At 35.6% G+C, this 21271-nt stretch overlaps 1 protein-coding gene across 1 annotated transcript in view; it reads right to left on the reverse strand.

The window, feature by feature from the left end:
* The window catches only part of TNKS (tankyrase), a 210624-nt gene that overhangs the window by 70981 nt on the left and 118372 nt on the right, over nucleotides 1-21271 (reverse strand). Inside the window, exons 6-8 of the mRNA XM_025993534.2 lie at nucleotides 5179-5273; nucleotides 4558-4624; nucleotides 4064-4250 (exon numbers count right to left, since the gene is read on the reverse strand). Coding sequence (XP_025849319.1) covers nucleotides 4064-4250; nucleotides 4558-4624; nucleotides 5179-5273 — 349 coding nt within the window. The remainder of the gene's footprint in view (nucleotides 1-4063; nucleotides 4251-4557; nucleotides 4625-5178; nucleotides 5274-21271) is intronic.

A 21271-nucleotide genomic window follows, 5' to 3' on the forward strand; every position in this document is an offset into this window, starting at 1 on the left:
AACAAGCAACCAAAAATGTCCACCAAATGGAAACCAGTTATAAACATATACACACTGGAATAGTTTAAAGCTCTTAATAAGAATGATAGGTCTGTACATAGTATCATGAAAGTATATATAATTAAACGAAAATTGAAGTAGGAAAGACAAGCTGATCCAAATTTTTTGTATTGTTACTACTATTTCCACCACAACTAAATATAAGAAATGATACAAAAAAAAGGCACCTAGAGAAATACTCACCAAAGAATTAATAGCTTAAGCACAGAGAAGGGAAGAACTGAACTATGGGGGAAGTGCTAGAGTTTGATAATTTTCAAAGAACAATTAATATTTTATTATTTGTATAAGCAAGTAAGGGATTTTTTCAAGAGTGATTTCTAAATTAACAGTATAAATAAAAATCCAATACTCTAAATTAAAAACTTATGGTCATATTTTCTATTTCACAATTTTGGTATTTTGATATGATCACTTGCTAACAAAAAACTGAAAATTGTTCTAAAAAGATACAAATGATATGTAACATAATGGATGATGTAGCAATCAATCCTTGGCCCACATAGGCCTTTGCACCTGCCTACTACTGAACTGTTTTCTTTTCCTCTCTCTCCTCTCCTAAGTTCCCCATCTCACTCCCCTCTGTCCCTCAAAAGACAGAGAAAGACACACACAGACACAGATGTGCCTTAATAACTACTATTATTGTTCAATCTCAGTTTAGATACTCTGGATAAGTCTTCCTGATATTCCCCATTATTGGGCTAGGATTCCTTCTTATGAAGTCCACTGCACTTGCATTACCTTTATATCACAGGATATCCCATAACTTTATTTGCTATGGTGGTCCTCTCACTTAGCATATTGTTTGGTATATAGCACAGTGTGTATTCAATTTGTTGTGTGAATACTGAATACTTATAAAATAAGTCATGGCATGTTCTGGGAGAAAACCATTTTTATAAAACCTCTTGTTTAATGGTACCTTATCATTGGTAAATTCCTCAAGTATAGGACTTTGAAACTTCAGAAACTCAAAGTCAGGGTCAAATGAAGTAAAAGCAAACCAGTATTTCCAAATAACAAAATTATATATTTTCATTTTAATGATAAAATTAGGGATAAATCAAGAGGAAGAATTACAAACTGCCATATTAGGGAGCAGGATCCTGACAAGTGTAAAGAAAAGCAATCTATTGAGAACTGATCTCAAACAAAAAGTATAGTTTTGCTTTGGACAATAGTCTAGAGAAATTTAAACTGAATTCAAATCATACTGGCTTTTTCTCTAATGACAAATGTTGTATGATTATCTGAATGATAAAAGCAATTCTAATTTTTCAATTGCCCCTTTAAATTCAGGAAAGGGACTCAAAAAAATTAAATGGGCAAATTTATGAAAAACATAAAGAATAAGATGGCAGTACTAAGGAAATCAAGAAATTAGAATGTAATAATACAATTAAACAACATGATATTTTCTCAAATAACAAGAAGTAAAATATTCCTTATCTTTGCTCTTTAGAAAAAAAGTAAAGATTTCTGCCCAAATTGACTTTCAAATTTAAAATATTTTATTGATATATACTCAATATTAAAAAAAGAGAGAATGGAAAATCTATCTATGATATAAAGGTCCCTCTAAATGCAAAGGTTAAAGGTTTGTTTTTTAAAACCTCAAGGAAGTACTTAAGTAGCTAAAAAGAAGGCAGTGAAACTGCAAATTTCTCAAACTTACTCTGAAAACTTAATATTTATAAAATGCCTTAAAGTCTCTCTTTAAAAAAAAAAGTTTCTCTTTTAAGACAAATGCATTTTGAAACAAGAATGAAAGCTACTTTTATTATTTTTACCTCTAGTATGTGCAGAATCCAAAATACCTGTTCATTTAACTTCATGGAAACAACACATTAAAAAAAAGAAGACCAGGAAAAAACAGTGTGTAATGAAAATGCTGTAATGATGGGTAGGATGAAAATATTATTCTTCTTTGTTTTTGTAGAATTTTCTTAAAAAGAATTGTGTCATTGTGAAATGCCTAGTTAAGGCAGTGGTGATGAAAACCATGGTTAAGAGAAGTTCCAACTTTGTTAAATTCTTTTCTTCAAGTAATTCCTTGATAGAATCTTATTTAATAAAATAAAAAATACTGAGGTTGAAAAATACTCTAGTCAGGGAACTTCTTTCACAAAACTATACAAATTTCCATTAAATCATGTGTACCCTGGAACCAGATAGTCTAGTGAAATACACTATAAAAACTGATAACAATACTCATAATTGGCAAAATATTTAAAGGAAAAAGAAGTTAAAGGTGACATGGGGGATAAAGCTGAGCCCAGGGGATAAACTAAAAGAAGGAAATTAGAAAAAGATTTTTAAAAAGTTTTGAGTCAATAAACTTGCTGTGCATAGTGCACAACGCACTGTGCTGGGCTGAGGGTAGGTAGATAGATGGGCCCAAACACAAATACCATCAGTACATTTTTATTAGGTAACAAAGCATCGTGCCGGGCTAAAAGACAATAATAAAATGAAAATAATAAAATAATAAATAAATAAAATAAATAAATAAAATATAAAATATTTATAAAAAATAAAATAATAAAATGAAAAGTTGGGCAGCCCCGGTGGGTCAGCGGTTTAGTGCCGCCTTCGGCCCACGGCATGATCCTGGAGACCCAGGATCAAATCCCACGTCAGGCTCCCTGCATGGAGCCTGCTTCCCCCTCTGCCTGTGTCTCTGCTGCTCTCTCTCTCTCTGTCTCTCATGAATAAATAAGATCTTTTTTTTTTTTTTTAAAGAAAAGTCTAAGAATTTAAATTTCATTGGGGAGACAGAACTTAAACATAGAAGAATGAGCTATATAATGCAAGATAACATATGACAAGGGTCATATGAGTGGAGGGAGAATAAAGGCATTTCTACAAGGATTCATTGCTAAGATAACTGCACAGTTATAATCTGGTTTGTGCTGGCCTGTAATCTAATTGATGTCATCTGTTCCAATATCAAAATAAGTTTAAATTTCTACTTGAACAAATGAAAATTACAACTCTTCCTGGTTTAACATAAACCACTTTAAAATTTGCTTAAGTTTGTTTGTTTATTTATTTATTTTTTAATCTGCTTAAGTTTAAATGACGTTTAGCATCATTTTGACTCTGCCTTTTTCTTAAGTATCATTTAAAGATTTTCCTCAGGCATAAGTCCAGTTACCTGATTCTTAGAATCCTGAAAGAGAATACCAACCAGGGGACCAGTTAGATATTATTACGTAGGTGATGCATAGTTTAATTTAAAATGACAATGCCCACATGTAGAATTAAAATATTTCAGTATCTGATATGATAACTAAACATAATATGGTATCCTGAATGAGATCCTGGAACAGAAGAAGGACTTAAGGTAAAAACTAAAGAAATCTGAGTAGAGTATGGTCTTTAGTTAATAATGTATCAATACTGGTTCATTAATTATGCAAGTGTATCTTACTAATAATGTAAGATGTTAATAGGAGGGCAAACTGGCTATGGAGTATATGAGAACTCTACTATTTTTATAACTTTTCTGTAAATCTAAAACTAAACAAAAAGTTTACATAAAAAAACATGCATATGTATATATAGGTAATATGTATCAGCAGTTAAGAATATTATTTCTGCCAAATCATAAAAAGGACCTTATTTAAATTGGGGCAATAACTGTGTCAGCCTGCAGGGCTTGGGAAACAGTGAGTGCTCAATAATGTTAGATATCAAATACTATTACCAATAGTACAAGAATATAAACTCTGTAAGCTCAGAGCATTTTTTTCTGGTTTGTACACTGTTGTATTTTCAGTACCTGGCACACAGTAAGCATGGAATAAATGGTTATTGACTGACTCACCCTCATTAGCCTTAAAAGAGAAGTACAGGATCAGAAATAAGGATTATAAACTAGTGTGAAAGAATGGAAAAGTATCATTTAAGTTAGACAAGACACCAGTTTAATAACTAAAAAAAATGAGATCTTCCAATCTACAACAAGCAATATTGAGTCTGGGATATAAATACATACAAGTCAATCTCTCTCGGAGCTCAGGAGTTGGAGCCATATCTACAGCACTCTTGCCATGGCAATTGACTAACGTAGGATCAGCACCATGGCTAAGTAACAAAGAGCAGACTTCCACACGATTCTTAGAAGCAGCCTCATGGAGTGGAGTAAACTGCCAGAGATCCATAGCATTAACACAAGCTCCATGCTGAATTGAGAAAAAAAGTTTTAGGTCAGTGATCATTTTGCTGGATGAAGTAAAACTCAGAAGACATTTATTTCACTGTATATTTCAGTTATGACTCTTGAAATGTAAGTATTTTGATTTAATTTCAGCTTTTAAAAACAATGTACAAAAAATTTACAAAAAAAACCCCCAATTTACATTTAAGGCAACAGTAATATTTAAAAAAAACATTTTATTTTCTTAAAACTCTGGCCCACAAGTCATGTGAGAACTTATGACAAATTAGAAAAAAAGCAAGTAATATTTACTTTTTAAAAATTACTCTTACCTTTAATAGCAGTTCTGTGACTTCATAATGTCCATATGAACATGCATTATGAAGAGGCACGAGTCCACTAAAGGAAAAAAGGCCAATTAAATACTGCAATTTCAAATAATGTATAATCATTTATCCAAGAAGTATCAACCTTGGTAAGTTTTCTCAGTTCAGATGTCCAAGATTTTATTAGGATAAAAAAAACAGATTACATTATTGTAAACTAATGAATTTGGTTTATTAATAAAAGATGATCCTTATATACCAGATGAATGGGATAGCTATATTACTGGCTTACTGAAACTTTCAATTTGTTTTATCTCCCTTTCTGGAATGTAACTTGAGTTGAAAAACAATAAATGCAATTGGGAAAAGTGAATTGCATCAAATCATAGAATTGCAGTAAAATTTACTAATTTTAGACATTACCATGAGAAAGTCTCTTTAATAAGCAGAACACGAAAATGAAGCCAAAACAAATTTGCAAACATTCTTAAAATGCTACGTAGGCTGTAAAGAAATGGGATATGTGACTTTGTCTAGTGCGAACGAACTTTAGTGTTTCAGATGCTGAAAATAAAGCATAATGCTCCACCCGTGAAACGGTTAGGAAAAGTAAATGGATACACCTACCCTTTGTCTTTCGCGTGAACGTCAGCACCGTGCTGGAGAAGAAGCTGCACTATCCGAACTCTGTTGTAGCCTGCTGCTAGATGTAGAGGCGTAGACTAGAAAAGAATAAAAACATGACCCCTCTTGAAATAAACCACTCTTGCTCTGTCATCTCATCTGTGTTTACTTAGTCTGAAATACAATGAATGCTAACATACACAGAAAACATTGAGTCGAAGTGCCAGAAGATCACATTTCATAACTGGATGAGGGACAATTCATTTACCTCAGGTATAAATTCTAACTTCAGTGCCGTTCATCTATTTCTCCTACTTGGGTTTTTTTTTTTAAGATTTTATTTATTTATTTATTCATGAGAGACATAAAGAGAGAGGCAGAGACATAGACAGAGGGAGAAGCAGGCTCCCCCCAGGGAGCCCAATGTGGGACTCGATCCTAGGATCCTGGGATCACGACCTGAGCCCAAGGCAGACACTCAACCATTGAGCCACCCAGGCATCCCTCCTACTTGTTTTTTTTAAGGCTTTCACTAATCTAGCTCTATCCTACCTTCTCTACTTTATTTCTTACTTCTTTCCAACATGAACTATTCTCAGTGTTCTAAGAAGACCCGTTCATACTCCTCATAACCAAAAACATTGTACTTTATCCTACTTAAATCCTGCCCACTTTTCAAGTCTGAGCATTTAAATCCCAATGCTATCATAAGGCCTTCCCTAAAGAGGTGGCTCTCAAAATTTCTCTTGAATAAGGAGGTTGAAAAGCCTCTCTAAAGAACAATTTGAAGAAACTTTAGTGGCAACCAAAAGGACAATGCACCACATTTATTCCATGTGGCTGTTAGCAACGGATCAAAATTAATTTGCTGTATCAGATGCAATGACATATGACAAGACAGTATTTAATTTTTTTATTTTATGCACTATATATGCAGCATAAATACAAAATATGGTTTCTTCTCAACTAATTTCTGCCACATTAATTGGAACCAAGTTATTAAAAGGTTCTCTGCCCCTATCTAATATAATTAAAATAAGTAAACTTCTTCCTTTTTTTTAAAATGGAAATAACATTAATTAAAAGATTTTCTGTGACCACTGCAATTTTTCCACCTTTGCTCATTTATTTAAAGTTTAAATACTGTAACAGCTCTTCACACAGGGTCTAATATACCTTAATGTACTCTCATTTTTTCTGTTCATCTATTTGGGCCATGATATAAATATCATGTAAGATTTTCAATTTCTTTCCTTCATATACTATAAAAGGCAGGATACAAAAGAATCACTAAATACTATACTATCTAGTACTGCTTTCAAGGCACACCATACATTTTATATGTTCTGACAGCCTCTAAGTTTAGGAGATATTTTTGAGCAGTATACAGTTAATAATGAGGAGACCATGTAGATCAGAAGAGCATACCAAAGAGGAAGTCAGGAAACTTGATTATATTCCTGGATCTTATGAAACTGTTTAAGTCATATTACCTATATATCTCAGCCTCTTCATGTGTAAAATAGCATCCATCCTAGCTATCTAAAAAAATGTGCTACGAGAAGTCTTCTTCCAGATATAAACACTTCTCAAATGTAAAATACCATATAAAAATAGATGATTAAAATTTCTGTATCATTAAACAACTTGCCCATCCAAATTTCTGCTTTCAGACACATGTCGAATGTTACTGCAAATAATACTGCCAGGAAATATCAAGTTATTTTGAAAGCTGTTTTTCTCCCTCCTTAATATTTTAAAGATGTTCCTTAACTATCTTCTGGTTTGTATCATTTCAGACTAGAAATTTGCCAACATCCTTATGTTTGTTCTTTTGTACATGTGGCTTCTCTTCTGGGTACTTTAATATTTTTTCTCAATCCCTGGCTTAAATTGCTTAACTTGATTGTGAAGTACATTGGTATACCTCCTGCTGCTGCTGCTCCTTCTCCTCTTGTGATGCTTGGGGCTTGTTGGGCTTCTTAGATCTGTGGTTCATAGTTTTCACCAAATTTGGAATATATTCTTTTTTCAAATTTTTTTTCTGCCCTCTCTCCCACCATTCTCTTTAGAGATTATGGTTGCTTTCAGAGTTTGTTCTTAAGCTTTGTTAAACAGAAACAGAGCAGTCTTTAGCCTAGGACTAATTTTCCCCTTCCAGTGGGGTATCACCCTTCTGAGTACCTATGATACATAATGAGTCAGGAAGTTTGTCCACTCTGGCTGGTAGCAACAGAAACAATCACGGATGCCATGTGACTTGACTTGCCAGGGTTGTTACCTCTAACGGTCTTTCAGTAGGTCTTTTTATCACCCTCTGTGGTTTCCTCAGACTCATGTTAATTAGTACTCAGTTGAAGACAGTCAGGGGGAGTTCCGCAGATCTCTGGAGCTGTCTTCTCTGTGCAGCTCTCCTTTCATGGCCCCTCAACCTGCTAACTCTTGCCACAGTCTAACTAAACTCTGAATTTCACCTTCTCCTCTCAGGGAGACCAATGGGCTCCTCCTGGATTTCCTCTCTCCGATTTAGGACTGGAAATGCTTCCTAGGCAGTAAGCTAGCACAATCACACAACTCAGCTTATTTAATGTTTCTCTCTCAGGAATCACTACCATGTACTGTCAGATGTCCAATTTCTGAAAACCATTGTTTCATATATTTTTTTAGCTTTTAAAAAATTGTTTCAGGAGGGAAAGTAAAACTAGTTTCTGTTACTCCATCTTGGCCCACCTTCAGGACTGAACTGGACTTCACACTCTAGTTGTGAAGCTTCCTCAAGAGACAATGAGTAGTTTGGATATCTGGTCAATAAGTCAGTAAGCTCTTTTATAGGACTTAGCTGACATTTAATATTACATGAAAAAAGTGACATCTTCATTACTGATACACAAAAATATTTTCCTTTTTCATATTAAAAATCTTTCACAAAGTCCCTAAATGGATGAATATATATACATACATTTATTCAGAAGGATAAAACATAAGAAAATATTTAGTTTCTGGGTTTTTAAAAATCACTGAGACTAAAAAAATTATTTATAATGCTTTGACAATGGTTATGTATTTACTTTCTAAGCTATTGTATTTAGATAAATTAGAAGACTCTGTAATTGACAAGGTAGGAAGTGATAGGAGGCTTGAAATAAAGCAGTTGTGAAAAAACAGGGTTGAGGAGTGAGTGCCAAAAACTGTTATAAAGCAGAACTGACAGGATCTGATAACTGACTGATGCAGGTGGTAAAGGGTATGGCAGTTCCAGTTTGGAAATGTCAGCAACAGATGGAAAGAAAGGAATGATATAGGTTGGAAAGGGGAAGGGAAGAGAAAAGAGGAAGCCAGACAGATTCTGAGGTTGGGGTTTATCGATATGGCAGTGATTATGGGAATAACTAGAATTCAGGAATAGTAAAGGCTGAACACTAATTTGGTTATCACTGGCATTCATATAAAATAATAGAGTATTAGGGTGCCTTGGTGGCACAGTCAGTTAAGTGCTTGGTTTCAGCTCATGTCATGTATCTCAGGGTCATGAGATCAAGCCCCACATTGAACTCTACACTCGGCACAGAGTCTGCTTAAGAGCCTCCCCTATTCACCTTTTGCCCTCCCCCACCGCCCTGTGCTCTAAAATAAATAAATAAAATTTTAATAAAATAAAATATTTCAGCATCTGCTATGTGGCAGCACGTTAAGTGCTAGGAGTAGCATGGTAAGCAAGAAAGGCTCAATACTTTGCCTTTATGAGTTTTCTTATTCCTCCGAAACATAAGTCCCTAAATGAAATACATATATACTCATTTTTCAGAAGGCTCATTCATTCAGAAAGATGAAGAAACCAAAGTCTAGCTTCTCAGGAATCAACTAGAGAAAAGCAGACAACTACTATTAAGCGTAACAAAGACTGTAGCAAGGGAAGTTCAGGATGTCATGAGAGGCTAGCAGCTGCATACCAAAAACACTCTGGAGGCCAGCAGAAGAGGTTATGGAAGATTCTCAGAACTGCCTCCCGAGGGTAGACTTGAGGACAAACAGCAATCACTGAGACAAAAGGCTGGTGAACTTTATTCCAGGTAGTAGGAAGAGCGCATATTAATACCCACCAGACATGGAGGAAATTAAAAAAATTCAGGGGCTAAGTGTAATATGTGAGATTGAGGGAGATTCTAAGATCAAGGGGAAAACTCTGAAGAGCCTGAAACAGAAATTAAAAGATTGCAGTTTTGGAAAGACTGCTCTAGTTATTGCACAGAGAATAAACTGGGGTGGGGTATAAACCTGACAGCAGAAGACCCAAATTGAAGACTGCTGGACTAACGGAGGAGACAGGTAATGATGGTGTCAGCTGGCAAAACGGGAGCAGCGCCTAAGTAAAGGTAGCTGAGCTCTTAAGGGAGTAGATAAACTCACAGGGAAAGTAAGGACAGAATAAGCCAAAGAAGCCTTTCTAAGTAGTAGTTCGAATGTGGATGCTAATTATGCAAACTTAATAGCATCACTAGAAGGCACATACAAATCTGTAAAATGCATGCAATAAATTTGAGAAAATGGTAGAAAGCAAAAAGAAAAAGTAAAAATTAAGAACAAAGGATGATTAGAACAAGCATACACTCCTAAGAGCCCAGAGGTTTTTCCTCTAGAACAAAGGGCAGTAGGTATCATGCTTAACATCTAAACATTCTATACCAAATACTATCTTCTGATGGCAAAGCAATTAAAATCATGTGGGCTAGGACTAAATTTAATGAATGGTTAGCACACAGTGCCAACTTTACACCTCAATTACCAAATGGCAAAGTAATGATAAAAGTTAATTTTCTAAATGCTAGGATAATTAGCAGAATGTAATGTAGGTTTTTTTTTTTTTTTTTTTTTTTTTTTTTATTATTTATTTATGAGAGTCATACAGAGAGAGAGAGAGAGGCAGAGACACAGGCAGAGGGAGAAGCAGGCTCCATGCACCGGGAGCCCGACGTGGGATTCGATCCCGGGTCTCCAGGATCGCGCCCTGGGCCAAAGGCAGGCGCCAAACCGCTGCGCCACCCAGGGATCCCTGTAATGTAGGTTTTGAAAAAAAAATCAAGCAGACCCATTTGTAAAATATCCACACATGGTACTTGATAATTTGTAGTGTTATAAACTAGTAAACACAAGAAGCAAACATTTAAGACATCATACACAGGCCAGCAGTCACCACCAGTTTGCATATCTTAGATTTATTCTTAAAACGGATCTGTTGTTGCAATATTTTAAAAGTCAAGAATGAAGAGTGATAAAAAGTGTGGAACATGGGCAGCCCGGGTGGCTCAGTGATTTAGGGCCGCCTTCAGCCCAGGGCCTGATCCTGGAGACCTGGGATTGAGTTCCACGTCAGGCTCCCTGCATGGAGCCTGCTTCTTCCTCTGCCTGTGTCTCTGCCCCTCTCTCTCTGTCTCTCATGAATGAATACATAAAATCTTTTTTTTTAAGTGTGGAACTGCAAATATAAAAACTATTTTTTTCCTGATGTAAGAGAATATTACTGATATTTCATACTATAAAATGTTTATAAAAAAGAACTCTTACTTAAAGAAATCTCATAATTCAAAGTTTTTTTTTTTAAGATTTTATTTATTTATTCATGAGAGACAGAGAGAGAGAGGCAGAGGGAGAACCAGGCTCCATGCAGGGAGCCCGATGCGAGACTTGAACCAGGACCACCGCAGGATCACACCCTGGGCCGAAGGCAGATACTAAACCGCAGAGCCACTCAGGGATCCCCTCAAAGTTTTCTTCTTGGAATCGGATCATAAAAAACAAACATATATATCTGTCCTTGCCTTTAATGATACAGATTTGCAGCACAGAATTAAGCATGTATAAGATAGCTTTAACTTACCGTACACATACATGCAGAGCAAAAATAGCATGGGACAGCCCTGTTCAAAAGCTGTGACTGCAACCTTACTGTAAGTCCAGGTGCCACAATATAAGGAAATGAATAAAGGCTTTTAAATTTGGGGTTTGTGTTCTTGCTTTGCAAATTGACAAGGTCTATGACTTTGTCATATGTCTATGTCATATGTCTATGACAGTGTCTTGGAGCCTTGCCTTCCAGTGTCTGTAAAATGAGAACTGTAATTCTTACCATTTAAGGCTATTTTATGGATGACAGAAAACTGTATAAAGTATCTAATACAGTATCACACAGAAAAAGCTCAACAAAAGTAGTTACTACTTATTATCACCTTATTAATAAGTATCTTACATATTTAGTAGTTACTTTTTAGCAGTCATTTATCAGTTCTCACCTTACTTTATCTATTAGTACTATTTGACATAGCTAATCACGTCCTCTTTCTTGAAATAGTTTTCTTTTTGGCACCTAGGACACAAAGGCCTATTCACTGGCTACTCCTGAGTCTTTTTTTTTTTCTGGTTGCTCCTCATTTTCTTGACATTGGAATACTCCAGGACGGTGTCCTTAAATCTCTTTTATTATCTATACTCATTCCTTTGGTATTCTCATCCAGTCTTGTGGCTTTAAAAAACTGTCATACACTAAGAACTCCTCAATCCCACCTCCAGCTCAGTCATCCTCTTTGCTAAACTCCCGACTCTCCTAATCTAACTTTCTACTTGACATCACCACAAGGATACATGGGAGACATTTCCTGCTTATCATATCCACAAGTGAACTTCCAGTATTCCCTCCAAAACCTACAACAAAGAATTTCCTATTGCTGTTAATAGCAACTCTACCCTTTTCATTAATAAGGTCAAAAACTTTGAGATTTTCCTGATTACCATCTTTCTCTCACACACTATGCTCACTGTGTCAGAGTATTTCTATTGGCACTATCTCCAATGTATCTCTGGAATCCAATCACTTCCCTGTCACTGGCCTGGTCTAAGTCTTCATCTTCTCTCAGTTGGCTGAGTTGCAACAGCCTTCTACTTGGCATTCTTGCTTCCAGCATGATCCCCTCAGAGTCCACCCAACACAGAAGCAGAATGATTCTGTTAATATATACAGTTAGATATACCAATCCTCTGTTCAGAATCTTCCAAGGGCTCTCATCTCACTCTAAGTAAAAGCTAAGTCTGTATAATTATCTAAAAGGCCATAAAAAAATCTCTCCCAGTACTACTCTTCAACTTTCCAACCTCATCTTTTACCTTTTACTCTGCTCTCCCTGGTTCACTACACATGGCTCAAATGCCCTAATTACTAATTAGCTGAAATGACTGGGAATTAGATTGTACTTATAAATGAAATACCTTCTGAAGAAATTAAAGGTCTACCAGTAACACAATATTCTCCAACTTAAATTTAATTTCACATGTGACTTCTTAACAATCCAAACAACAATGGAAGACAAAATATTCCTGAGGGTTAAATATCAAAATAAAATAAAAGAATCTTATGGATACATAAGGCAGTTATCTGCTTTCAAAGACCTATATATTATTATGGGCCCAGAATATAAAAATTTAATTTCTAAATCTTTTTTTTTCCATTGAGCAAAGAAATGATAACTAGGTTTTAAGATTTAAATGCATTATTACATACAGTCAATCCAAGAGGAATTTTAGCATATATATATATATTTTTTTTTTTTTTTTAAAGACTTTATTTATTCATGGAAGACACAGGGAGAGAAGCAGAGACACAGGCAGAGAGAGAAGCAGGCTCCATACAGGGAGCCCAATGTGGGACTCGATCGGGGTCTCCAGGATCACACCCTGGGCTGAAGGAGGCACTAAACTGCTGAGCCACCCAGGCTGCCCAGCATTTATATTTTAACACAAAACACACATTGCTTTTCTCACAAATGACTGCTGGGTCCAGGGGAAAGCGTTCCTTGATCTGATTGTGCTGAGGAAGCTTTGGAAGTTAACCATTACCATAGAATATCCCAATCTTTTTAATATTGTTCTTCTAAAAAGCATAAAATATAAAAATTCTTAATTTCTTAAGACTGTTATTGTATTGTTATAAAGCACACTCTTTGGCACATTCCTTAGATAAGATTTTAAAATGAGATCCCAAAATTCCAATACTCCAAAAAATTATCTCTTCTCCTCTTGTTCTGTCTTTGGACAGTATGTTTTTGAAAATAAAATATAAAAAAGATTGCCAAAGATTGTCCTAAAACTATTTGCCACAATCTTTAACACTTGTCACAAAATAACATACAGTAATTATTTGTCTCCTCTCATCTACCCTGAGCTCAGAACAGAAAATATATCTCAGTTTCATGTTTGAAGGCTTAACAGAGTATCTTATACTTAGCAGGGTATTAAAAAAAAAATTAAAGTTATTGTCAGCTTTTGATTTACATTACTAAGAGGCAACAGAGGACACGAAAAACCCAGCTTGGTGAATTTGAATTTAAATTTGTGTGAAAAATATACACCTACATTTCAACACAGGCCTGGGTGATGTTTGATGCATTCCTTAAGAAAGAACAAAACCACAACTGTGAAGCCATGATATAAGTCATCAGAAAGCTGTCTAACCTCATGCTATATAGTATATTTTGGTTTTTATTAAGATAAACGCCCAATGTGGCCTCGATCAAATCCTCTGGAATTTTCCACACTACAGTAACTGACTCATCCTGGTTTGCCCAAGATTTTCCTGGTCCCAAGAAACCCATTCATCCCAGGCAGGCGGGGATGCTCAGTCATCCTACTCTAGCTTAATGCTGAATGAATTTCTTGGTTCCTGGAGCTGTCCCAAGTCAGAAAATTGTGTGTGTGTCTGCATGTGCGTGCCTACGTGCAAGGGCACACAGGCATTCTGAATAAAGAAAGACTTATTCCTCTGCCAAACTAGGAAAAGAATCCTATTAAAAGTTGGCTTAAAAGATAACAAAGGATACTTCTCTTCCCATTTAACAATTCTTTTGAAAAGACTCAAGTGTAGTCTTCCTCAGTCCATACAAGCTCCACATACTATTCAAGTTCTTCCTCTGGCCTCTTGCTCTTGTTATAGTTACAGAAATGGCTTCATAAGGTAAAAATTTATGATCTTTTCAGCACTGAACACTCATGTCAGCATCACCCAGATTCAACAATCATTGATTATTAAGACTTGGTTACATTGGCATCTGCCATCACTCTTTTATCTTGTATTTTTCCCACTGGAGAATTCTGAAGCAAAATCGAGACATTGTTAACATTTCACCCTTACGTATTTCCATAGGTGTCTCTAAAACTTATGGGCCTTTTCTTTTAAAACCCCAAACTTACTCTAACAAAACAGTGGTAAATCCATCTAATACCCATATAAAGTACCTTTCCTAATTGTCTGAAAAACTTCGGAAAGTTGGTTCGCTGGATGAAAGGGTCAATTTTGGGGGGTCTTGTGCCATTAAGTCTCTCTACATCTACAATGGTCTTCATCTCTCCTTTTTTCTTTTTTCATGATCCTGACTTGCTGAAGAGACCTCGTTAGTTGCTCCCTTCCCTGTGTGAGGATTGCACTTGTGCCTAGCTGTATTTTCTGTGTTTCATGTAAACTGGAACTTCCTCTTTCATGTGCAACCTCTTTAGTAAGAATATTTCATAGACAATACCTCAGTATCATAACGGGGGACATATTACGTCTGGATAGCCTACTTTTCGTGATAAGATTGCACTGTGTACCATCAATTTTGCAATTACTACCTCTGTGAATCTGTGAATTCCGGATATCATCCTTGTAATTTTCTTAGCTTCCTGCCATCTTTTTATAATGTATATATGTAAACAAACAGAAGATCACTACACTGAAAAATTCCAATACTTAGTTCTGCTTTTTTATAAGAACATACATTCAGATAAGATTTCAAAAATGAGGTATTATATATCTATTTTCTCAGTTTTAACTGCTCTCAATTATCCATTAACTTTACTCACTATTCCCTCTCAAATAGAATTCCCTTTTAAATTATAAAAATAGGGGCACCTGGGTGGCTCTATGGTTAGATGTCTGCCTTTGGCTCAGGTTGTGATCCTAGGATGCTGGGATGGAGTCCCGCATGGGGCTCTCTGCATGAAGCCTGCTTCTCCCTCTGCCTATGTCTCTCTGCCTCACTCTCAGTGTCTCTGATGAATAAATAAATACTTTACACACCAATTACCAGAGCTACAAACAATATTATCTCCATATAAAGGGGGAAACTGAGAAACAGATTAATATAGCAAGTTAATAGCAGAGTTAGAGATCAAATCTAGGCATCTGACCTCAGAACTCCCATTCTCCCTTCCTTCTTTTCCTCTGGCTGGGTGCTCAGGTTCTGGATAGCATGTTTAAAAATGGACTAACACGGCTAAGTGGCAGAAGAGTAACTCCTGGCTGGCAGGGATCACACTGGTAGTCCTGGCTACATTAGCACTGATCCATAAGGGTACTATATGTGAAACCCTATGAATAATGAGTGTGACCATACCTCTGGATGAGGATCCCTGAAATGGAAGACTTCTTAACAATAGTTGTCTAGAATAGTAGGCATTAGAGGACAAAAAAGAATAACAGGAAATTGAAATTGAAATTGGATAAGATGATTCATCTGTGTAGATATGCTACATGAACAGAGGTAAATAAGACTGGTATTTTCCAAATCAGAGAGCATATTCTTCCAAAGTAACACATGTCATCTTTAGGAGGGAACCTAAGGCATTTGAAAATTTGTAGAATTTATGGAATATCTTATAAAGATTCTGTACCTCAGCTGCCTTACACAGTAAAAATTTATTTTTAAATTGAGACTATAAAGGACTATCTTTAAGTGTATGTACTGGGAAGAGAAGGAAAGAACCACACAAGAAAGAACAGGAAATACACAGAGGAATATTTGTGAGAATAAAGTTCTGAATGCCAACTTAATTCAATTTTAACTTAACGTTCTCATCATGGAAATTCCAAGGGGATTCTTCAACAGCCAGACATTTGTTTTTCTCTTTTCCAGTCTCAGATTCAGCAGAATTGACATGTATGCATGAAAATGAGTTTCTAGCTTCCTCTCATTGGGTTTGTACAGTAGGAAAAAAAAAAAAAGAATGCTTAGCACTCTCAGAAGGTGCAACATTAATTTTGCATTGTTTAATGAGAAACAGCTGGCAAACTCTATGGAAACCAGGTTTCATGTCTGATACTAACCTGATGCTTTATACCTGTAGAAGAAAAGTTTTCACACTATTCAAACCTCACATGAATTCCTTTTTATAATTAATATTTACAGTCTCAGGTTTTTAAATCTAAACATCAAAGATTCTAACATTCAACAGACAGTTGACTTACTCTGGAAACAGGACACAAGTTACATTGATTGGCATCTAAAGATTATGAGGGAATCATTCCATGTTAGATTATTAAATTGTCATTTTAATCATGTAAACTGGGAGAAATTCCTGTAGCTGATTTTAATGTTGTTAAGAGCTCTAGGACTTGGGAGATACGCTATCACCTCAAAGTTCATTCAGTGATAAAGTCGTTTCTGAGCTTGCGTATGTGAATTTGACAGCTAAGAGCAGCTAAGAGCAGAGAGCTCCAGTTCTGTTCCCTGCCAATGGCCCCTTCCCCAACTCCAAGAGGTACTGAACTCTCTCTGAAACTAGGAGATTACTTTAATGGGCATTTTTATGGTATTCACAGTAGGGTATTATCATGTTACTATCATCACAAAAGAAAAATCAATATATGAAATATTTTATATTTCGAGTTTGTCTATTTTCAAATTTCCTAATTTGACTACCCAGATATGAATTTCAATTAATTATGTATGGTATTCATAGTGTTGTATTTGAAGTTTTACTACTGATGCTATTCTTAGTAGAGAAAGATGTTTTGTTATTAGTCACTGAAAACAGTCTTTTTTGAAAAAAGAATATTATGGGGATTCTTGATGCTTTTAGGAACTTTCCTTTATAATTCTAATTTAATTGAGCAAGTAAGTAAGTGGACGAATATGAATGGGGGAAAGGGATTTAGGCTTCCTAAGCAATTATTACACAAGAAATATTTTTTAAAAAGGTAGTGATACAAAAATAACCAAGTGTTATTACAGACAGGGTGTTTTGTGTCCACACCCACCCCCCAGCAAACTCATATGTTGGAAGCCCTAACCCTAATGTGGTATTTGGAGACAGGACCTTCAGGAGGTAGTTAGGGTTAGATAAGGTCATGAAGTGGGTCCTCCTCATGATAAGGTTAGTGCCCTGATAGATAACAAACACCTAAGAGCTTGTGTGTTATCTCTCAGCAAAAAGGTGGCCCTACACAAGCAGGAGAGCCCCTCATGAGAAACTGACCATGCTGGAACTTTGATCTTGGACTTTCCAGCCCCAGAGCTCAGAAATAAATTTCTGTTAAGCCACTCACTCTATGGTATGGCAACCTGAAGCTAAGATACTAAGTAACTGGTACAAAATGAGTTAATAAATTAGCAGTTTATTGGTTTTATATTATGGCCAGACCACAGTGCCTAATAATGCTCAAAGCTACAGATAATCTCAAAGTTCTTAAGTCCATAATTAACTCTTCATTTTTTGCTGCTTCTCATTAAGCCAGAAGTTTTTGAAATCAGACTTCTCTTTGTCCCTAAGCAAGCCTTTTCACCCACTAAGGTTTACCCTTAACTGATGCTAACCCAACAGTTTAAACTGAAGAGATCATATCAAATAATAATCATTATAGGGCCATTTTAAAATATCTTCATCACCTATCAATTGATACATAAAAGTATGTTAATAACACTACCCACCACCCCACTCATCCACAGAACTTGGACATCAGCAATACCACTGCAGCTACTTTGCATGTTTCTTCCAGATTCTATGCCCTTGCTGCTCTGCCAGATGGATGTTTTTCAAGCGAATGCCACAGCTGTTATCTACTGTACCCTATAAAGTTTGGTTTACTTGTAGAGGCAGAAAGAGCACTTTAAACTTGGATTCTTACCATTTCAAAAAAAATATTTAAGTATCACTTTTGTAACTTGGCTTCTAAATAAAATTTTAGTAATGAATCATACTCACAACAAAATGACTTAGTATTCACTACTCATTTCTATCCCTCCACTGGTAACTAGTCTAATGTCGACAACTGCAGGAAATCTGCATTTTGGATATGGGTGTAGGAGAAACCAAAGTTAGGAGGAGGGTGGCTAAGCAGAGCTAAAACGAACTCCTGTTTTACCACCTGCTTTTTAATACAGGTCCCTTTCTACTAAAAATTCTTTCCTCAAAGAGAGAAAGAGAGCACAGTTGGCATGGGTACTAATTACCCTCACCAGTAGAAATGTCATGCTTGACAAAATAGAGACTGTTTTAGTAGAAGTGATTCCCTAATGAAAAATAAAAAAGACATTTTCAAGCTCTTATTGTTACAAAACGAATATACACAAGCATAAAGATTTTACACAATATATTCCATCATAAGTAGGCAAGAAAACTTGCTCTAAGGGATTTCTGCATTACAGTAAGACATGCACTGCTCAGCAAGATGTACTTTAAAGAAGCGATTAGATTAGATATATAATTAAATGTAAAGTACTTGAAGAGTTCCCTAATGCAGACTTAGGGCATTTTGACCTTCCTGTAATCCCAAGTAACATCTGAACTATGGTCCATAAAAGTTGGAAATTAAAAAATGGTACGGCTTTTCATCTACCAAGATTTGCCAAGAACAGAAGAGGATGATAAAGGCCACTAAAGACCACAGAGAGCCAGGCTTGGGCCCTCAGGTAATGCTAACACTTTCTTAAAGGGAAATAAGACTCTATATAAACTTTATTCCAGATTACACAATTATCTCATCTAGTATGACTCCACATATCCTTACATAATCTAATTCTGTATGACTGATAATTACTAACTCTAATAAGAAATAAATAACAAAATACATTACAATCTTAAAAGTTGGGAGTCGAAAGATATTTTAGAGATTATATGGCCCAAACCCTTCATTTTATAGGCTAAAAAAAACAGAGAACTCCAGGGCGCTTGGGTTGCTCAGTCAATTGAACATTTGACTCTTGGTTTCAGCTCAAGTCATGATCTCAGTGTCATGAGATTGAGCCTTGTGTTGGGCTCCACACTCAGCACAGAGTCTGCTTGAGATTCTCTCTTTCCCTCTGCCCCACTTCCCCACCATTCGTGCTCTTTCTCTAAAATAATAATCTTTTTTAAAAAGGAGAACTCAGAGATATGACAAAACTTATCTAGTAATAATTTTAACTTAAAACTTGATCTCCTAAAAAAACAAAAAACAAAACCAAACAAACAAAACTTGGTCTTCTAGCTTTAAACTCCTGCTTTTTCTCATAATACTATGACTTCCCTCAAAAATGCACATGAAATTAATTTTTGCATTCCAAGAGGGAAAAGAATCTTAAAATGTAAGATCTAAATTTAAAATAATTAAACATATCTAAAGAAATAAATATATTTGGAGATTTATCTTCAAATATTCACTTAACTCTTCCTCACAGCTATAAGAGTCATTTTCAGTAATCCACCTGAGAAAAGATGTAATCTTTCCTGCTCAAAAGATAATAAGCATTGAGTTATTTTCTTATAGTCGGGGTATTTCAATTATCTTTACTAGATAACATAACACTACAAAACTGGTGGCTTACCTGGGTGGTTCTTCTCCTCTACACAGTATGGGCTTGGGTGCTAGGGGTGGTTGATGTCACCCTGAGGGTAAACTGGAAACTCAGTTGAAGCTTCACTGTCTGGGATGCCTGAACAAGGAGTCATTTAGAGACTTAATTGAGCTCAGGTGGGTCTCTGCCTAGATGCCTCTACATGGCTGATTGGGCTGCCTTACGGCATGGCAGCTGGGTTCAAAGAAAGCATTCTGAAAGCACTAGACTGGCAGCTGCCAGGCCATTTCAGGGGCTAGTCTCGGAAGTGGCATAGCACCACTTCTGCTTTATTTACTTTATCAAAGCAGTCCCAGGCTTAGCTCAAAGTCAGTGTAAGAAGGAACTAGACCAAAGCATAAATAATGAGGCATGGTTTCATTTGAGAGGTCTTCAAAGTAACAATCTGCCATATAATGGATGTCTAAATCCTGGTCAAACGTGATATTTGGTGGAGACTCACACTGAGGGAGGGAGCTGTTAACCAAGAATATTGAGAAATTCTATATTACAATACAACAAATGTATATAATCCTAATATTCAAATATAAATATAAAAGAAAGTTCACTAATCTTATATGTTCTCTGTGCTTCATTGGATGTGTTTATGGAATTCAAATGAATACTATGGCATTATTTTCAGCCAGATATTAATTTTTAATAAACATAGGCTTAAAATGGTAAATAGATCTAAAAAACACATTTCTGAATTTATAAACTGTTACTATAAACAAATTTATTTACTAAATGTGATGTTTTGGGAGGTGTGAAGACTATGCTCCAAAAGAATTAATTCAATTATATGCTTTGTAGACTATTTGGTAACATTCATTTTATCCAAATGACATCTGTGACTGAGCTTGGATAATAAAGACCATTTCCATGGTTAAGTGGGAATGTTTGAATACTCAAAACTATATATGTGTCCATCCTAAATATGTCCAAAAGCTTCAAAAAAAAATTTATCAAAGGAGTAGGGGTCTAACTTTGAGGTTCGACTATGTGCTATAATGGTATACATTAATCACATTATTTCACTTCATCCTCTCAAATACCTTGTGGAATAAGTATGATTATCTCCATTTACAAATGAATACATTGAAAACTGTAGAGCCATGGTTACACACTTAGAAAGTGGAACGGGAGAGAAAAGAACCCAATCTGTCTAATCTCAGAGTCTATATGCTTTTTCAACTAAATAATTCTTTTATGGGTTTCTTCAAGGGATGGCACTAAATTCTACCTTAGTTCTGATTGATCTCTATTAAAAAATAGTTTTCAAACACTTCTGTTTCCAGAATCTTACTCATTATTAACTGTTTTATGGAAGCTAACATTTACACAGCAATCTGACATTTAAAGATATCCTTCAGTTAATGTTTCTGAGTTAAATCAGGCTTCTCTGACTGCCTATTCACCTAAATTTGTGGTTTCTTAGAGAAGAGCATCCATGTCTAAATATTAATGCTTTAAAATCAAGAAGC

Source organism: Vulpes vulpes, chromosome 7, assembly GCF_048418805.1.
Source record: "Vulpes vulpes isolate BD-2025 chromosome 7, VulVul3, whole genome shotgun sequence".
NCBI lineage: Eukaryota > Metazoa > Chordata > Mammalia > Carnivora > Canidae > Vulpes > Vulpes vulpes.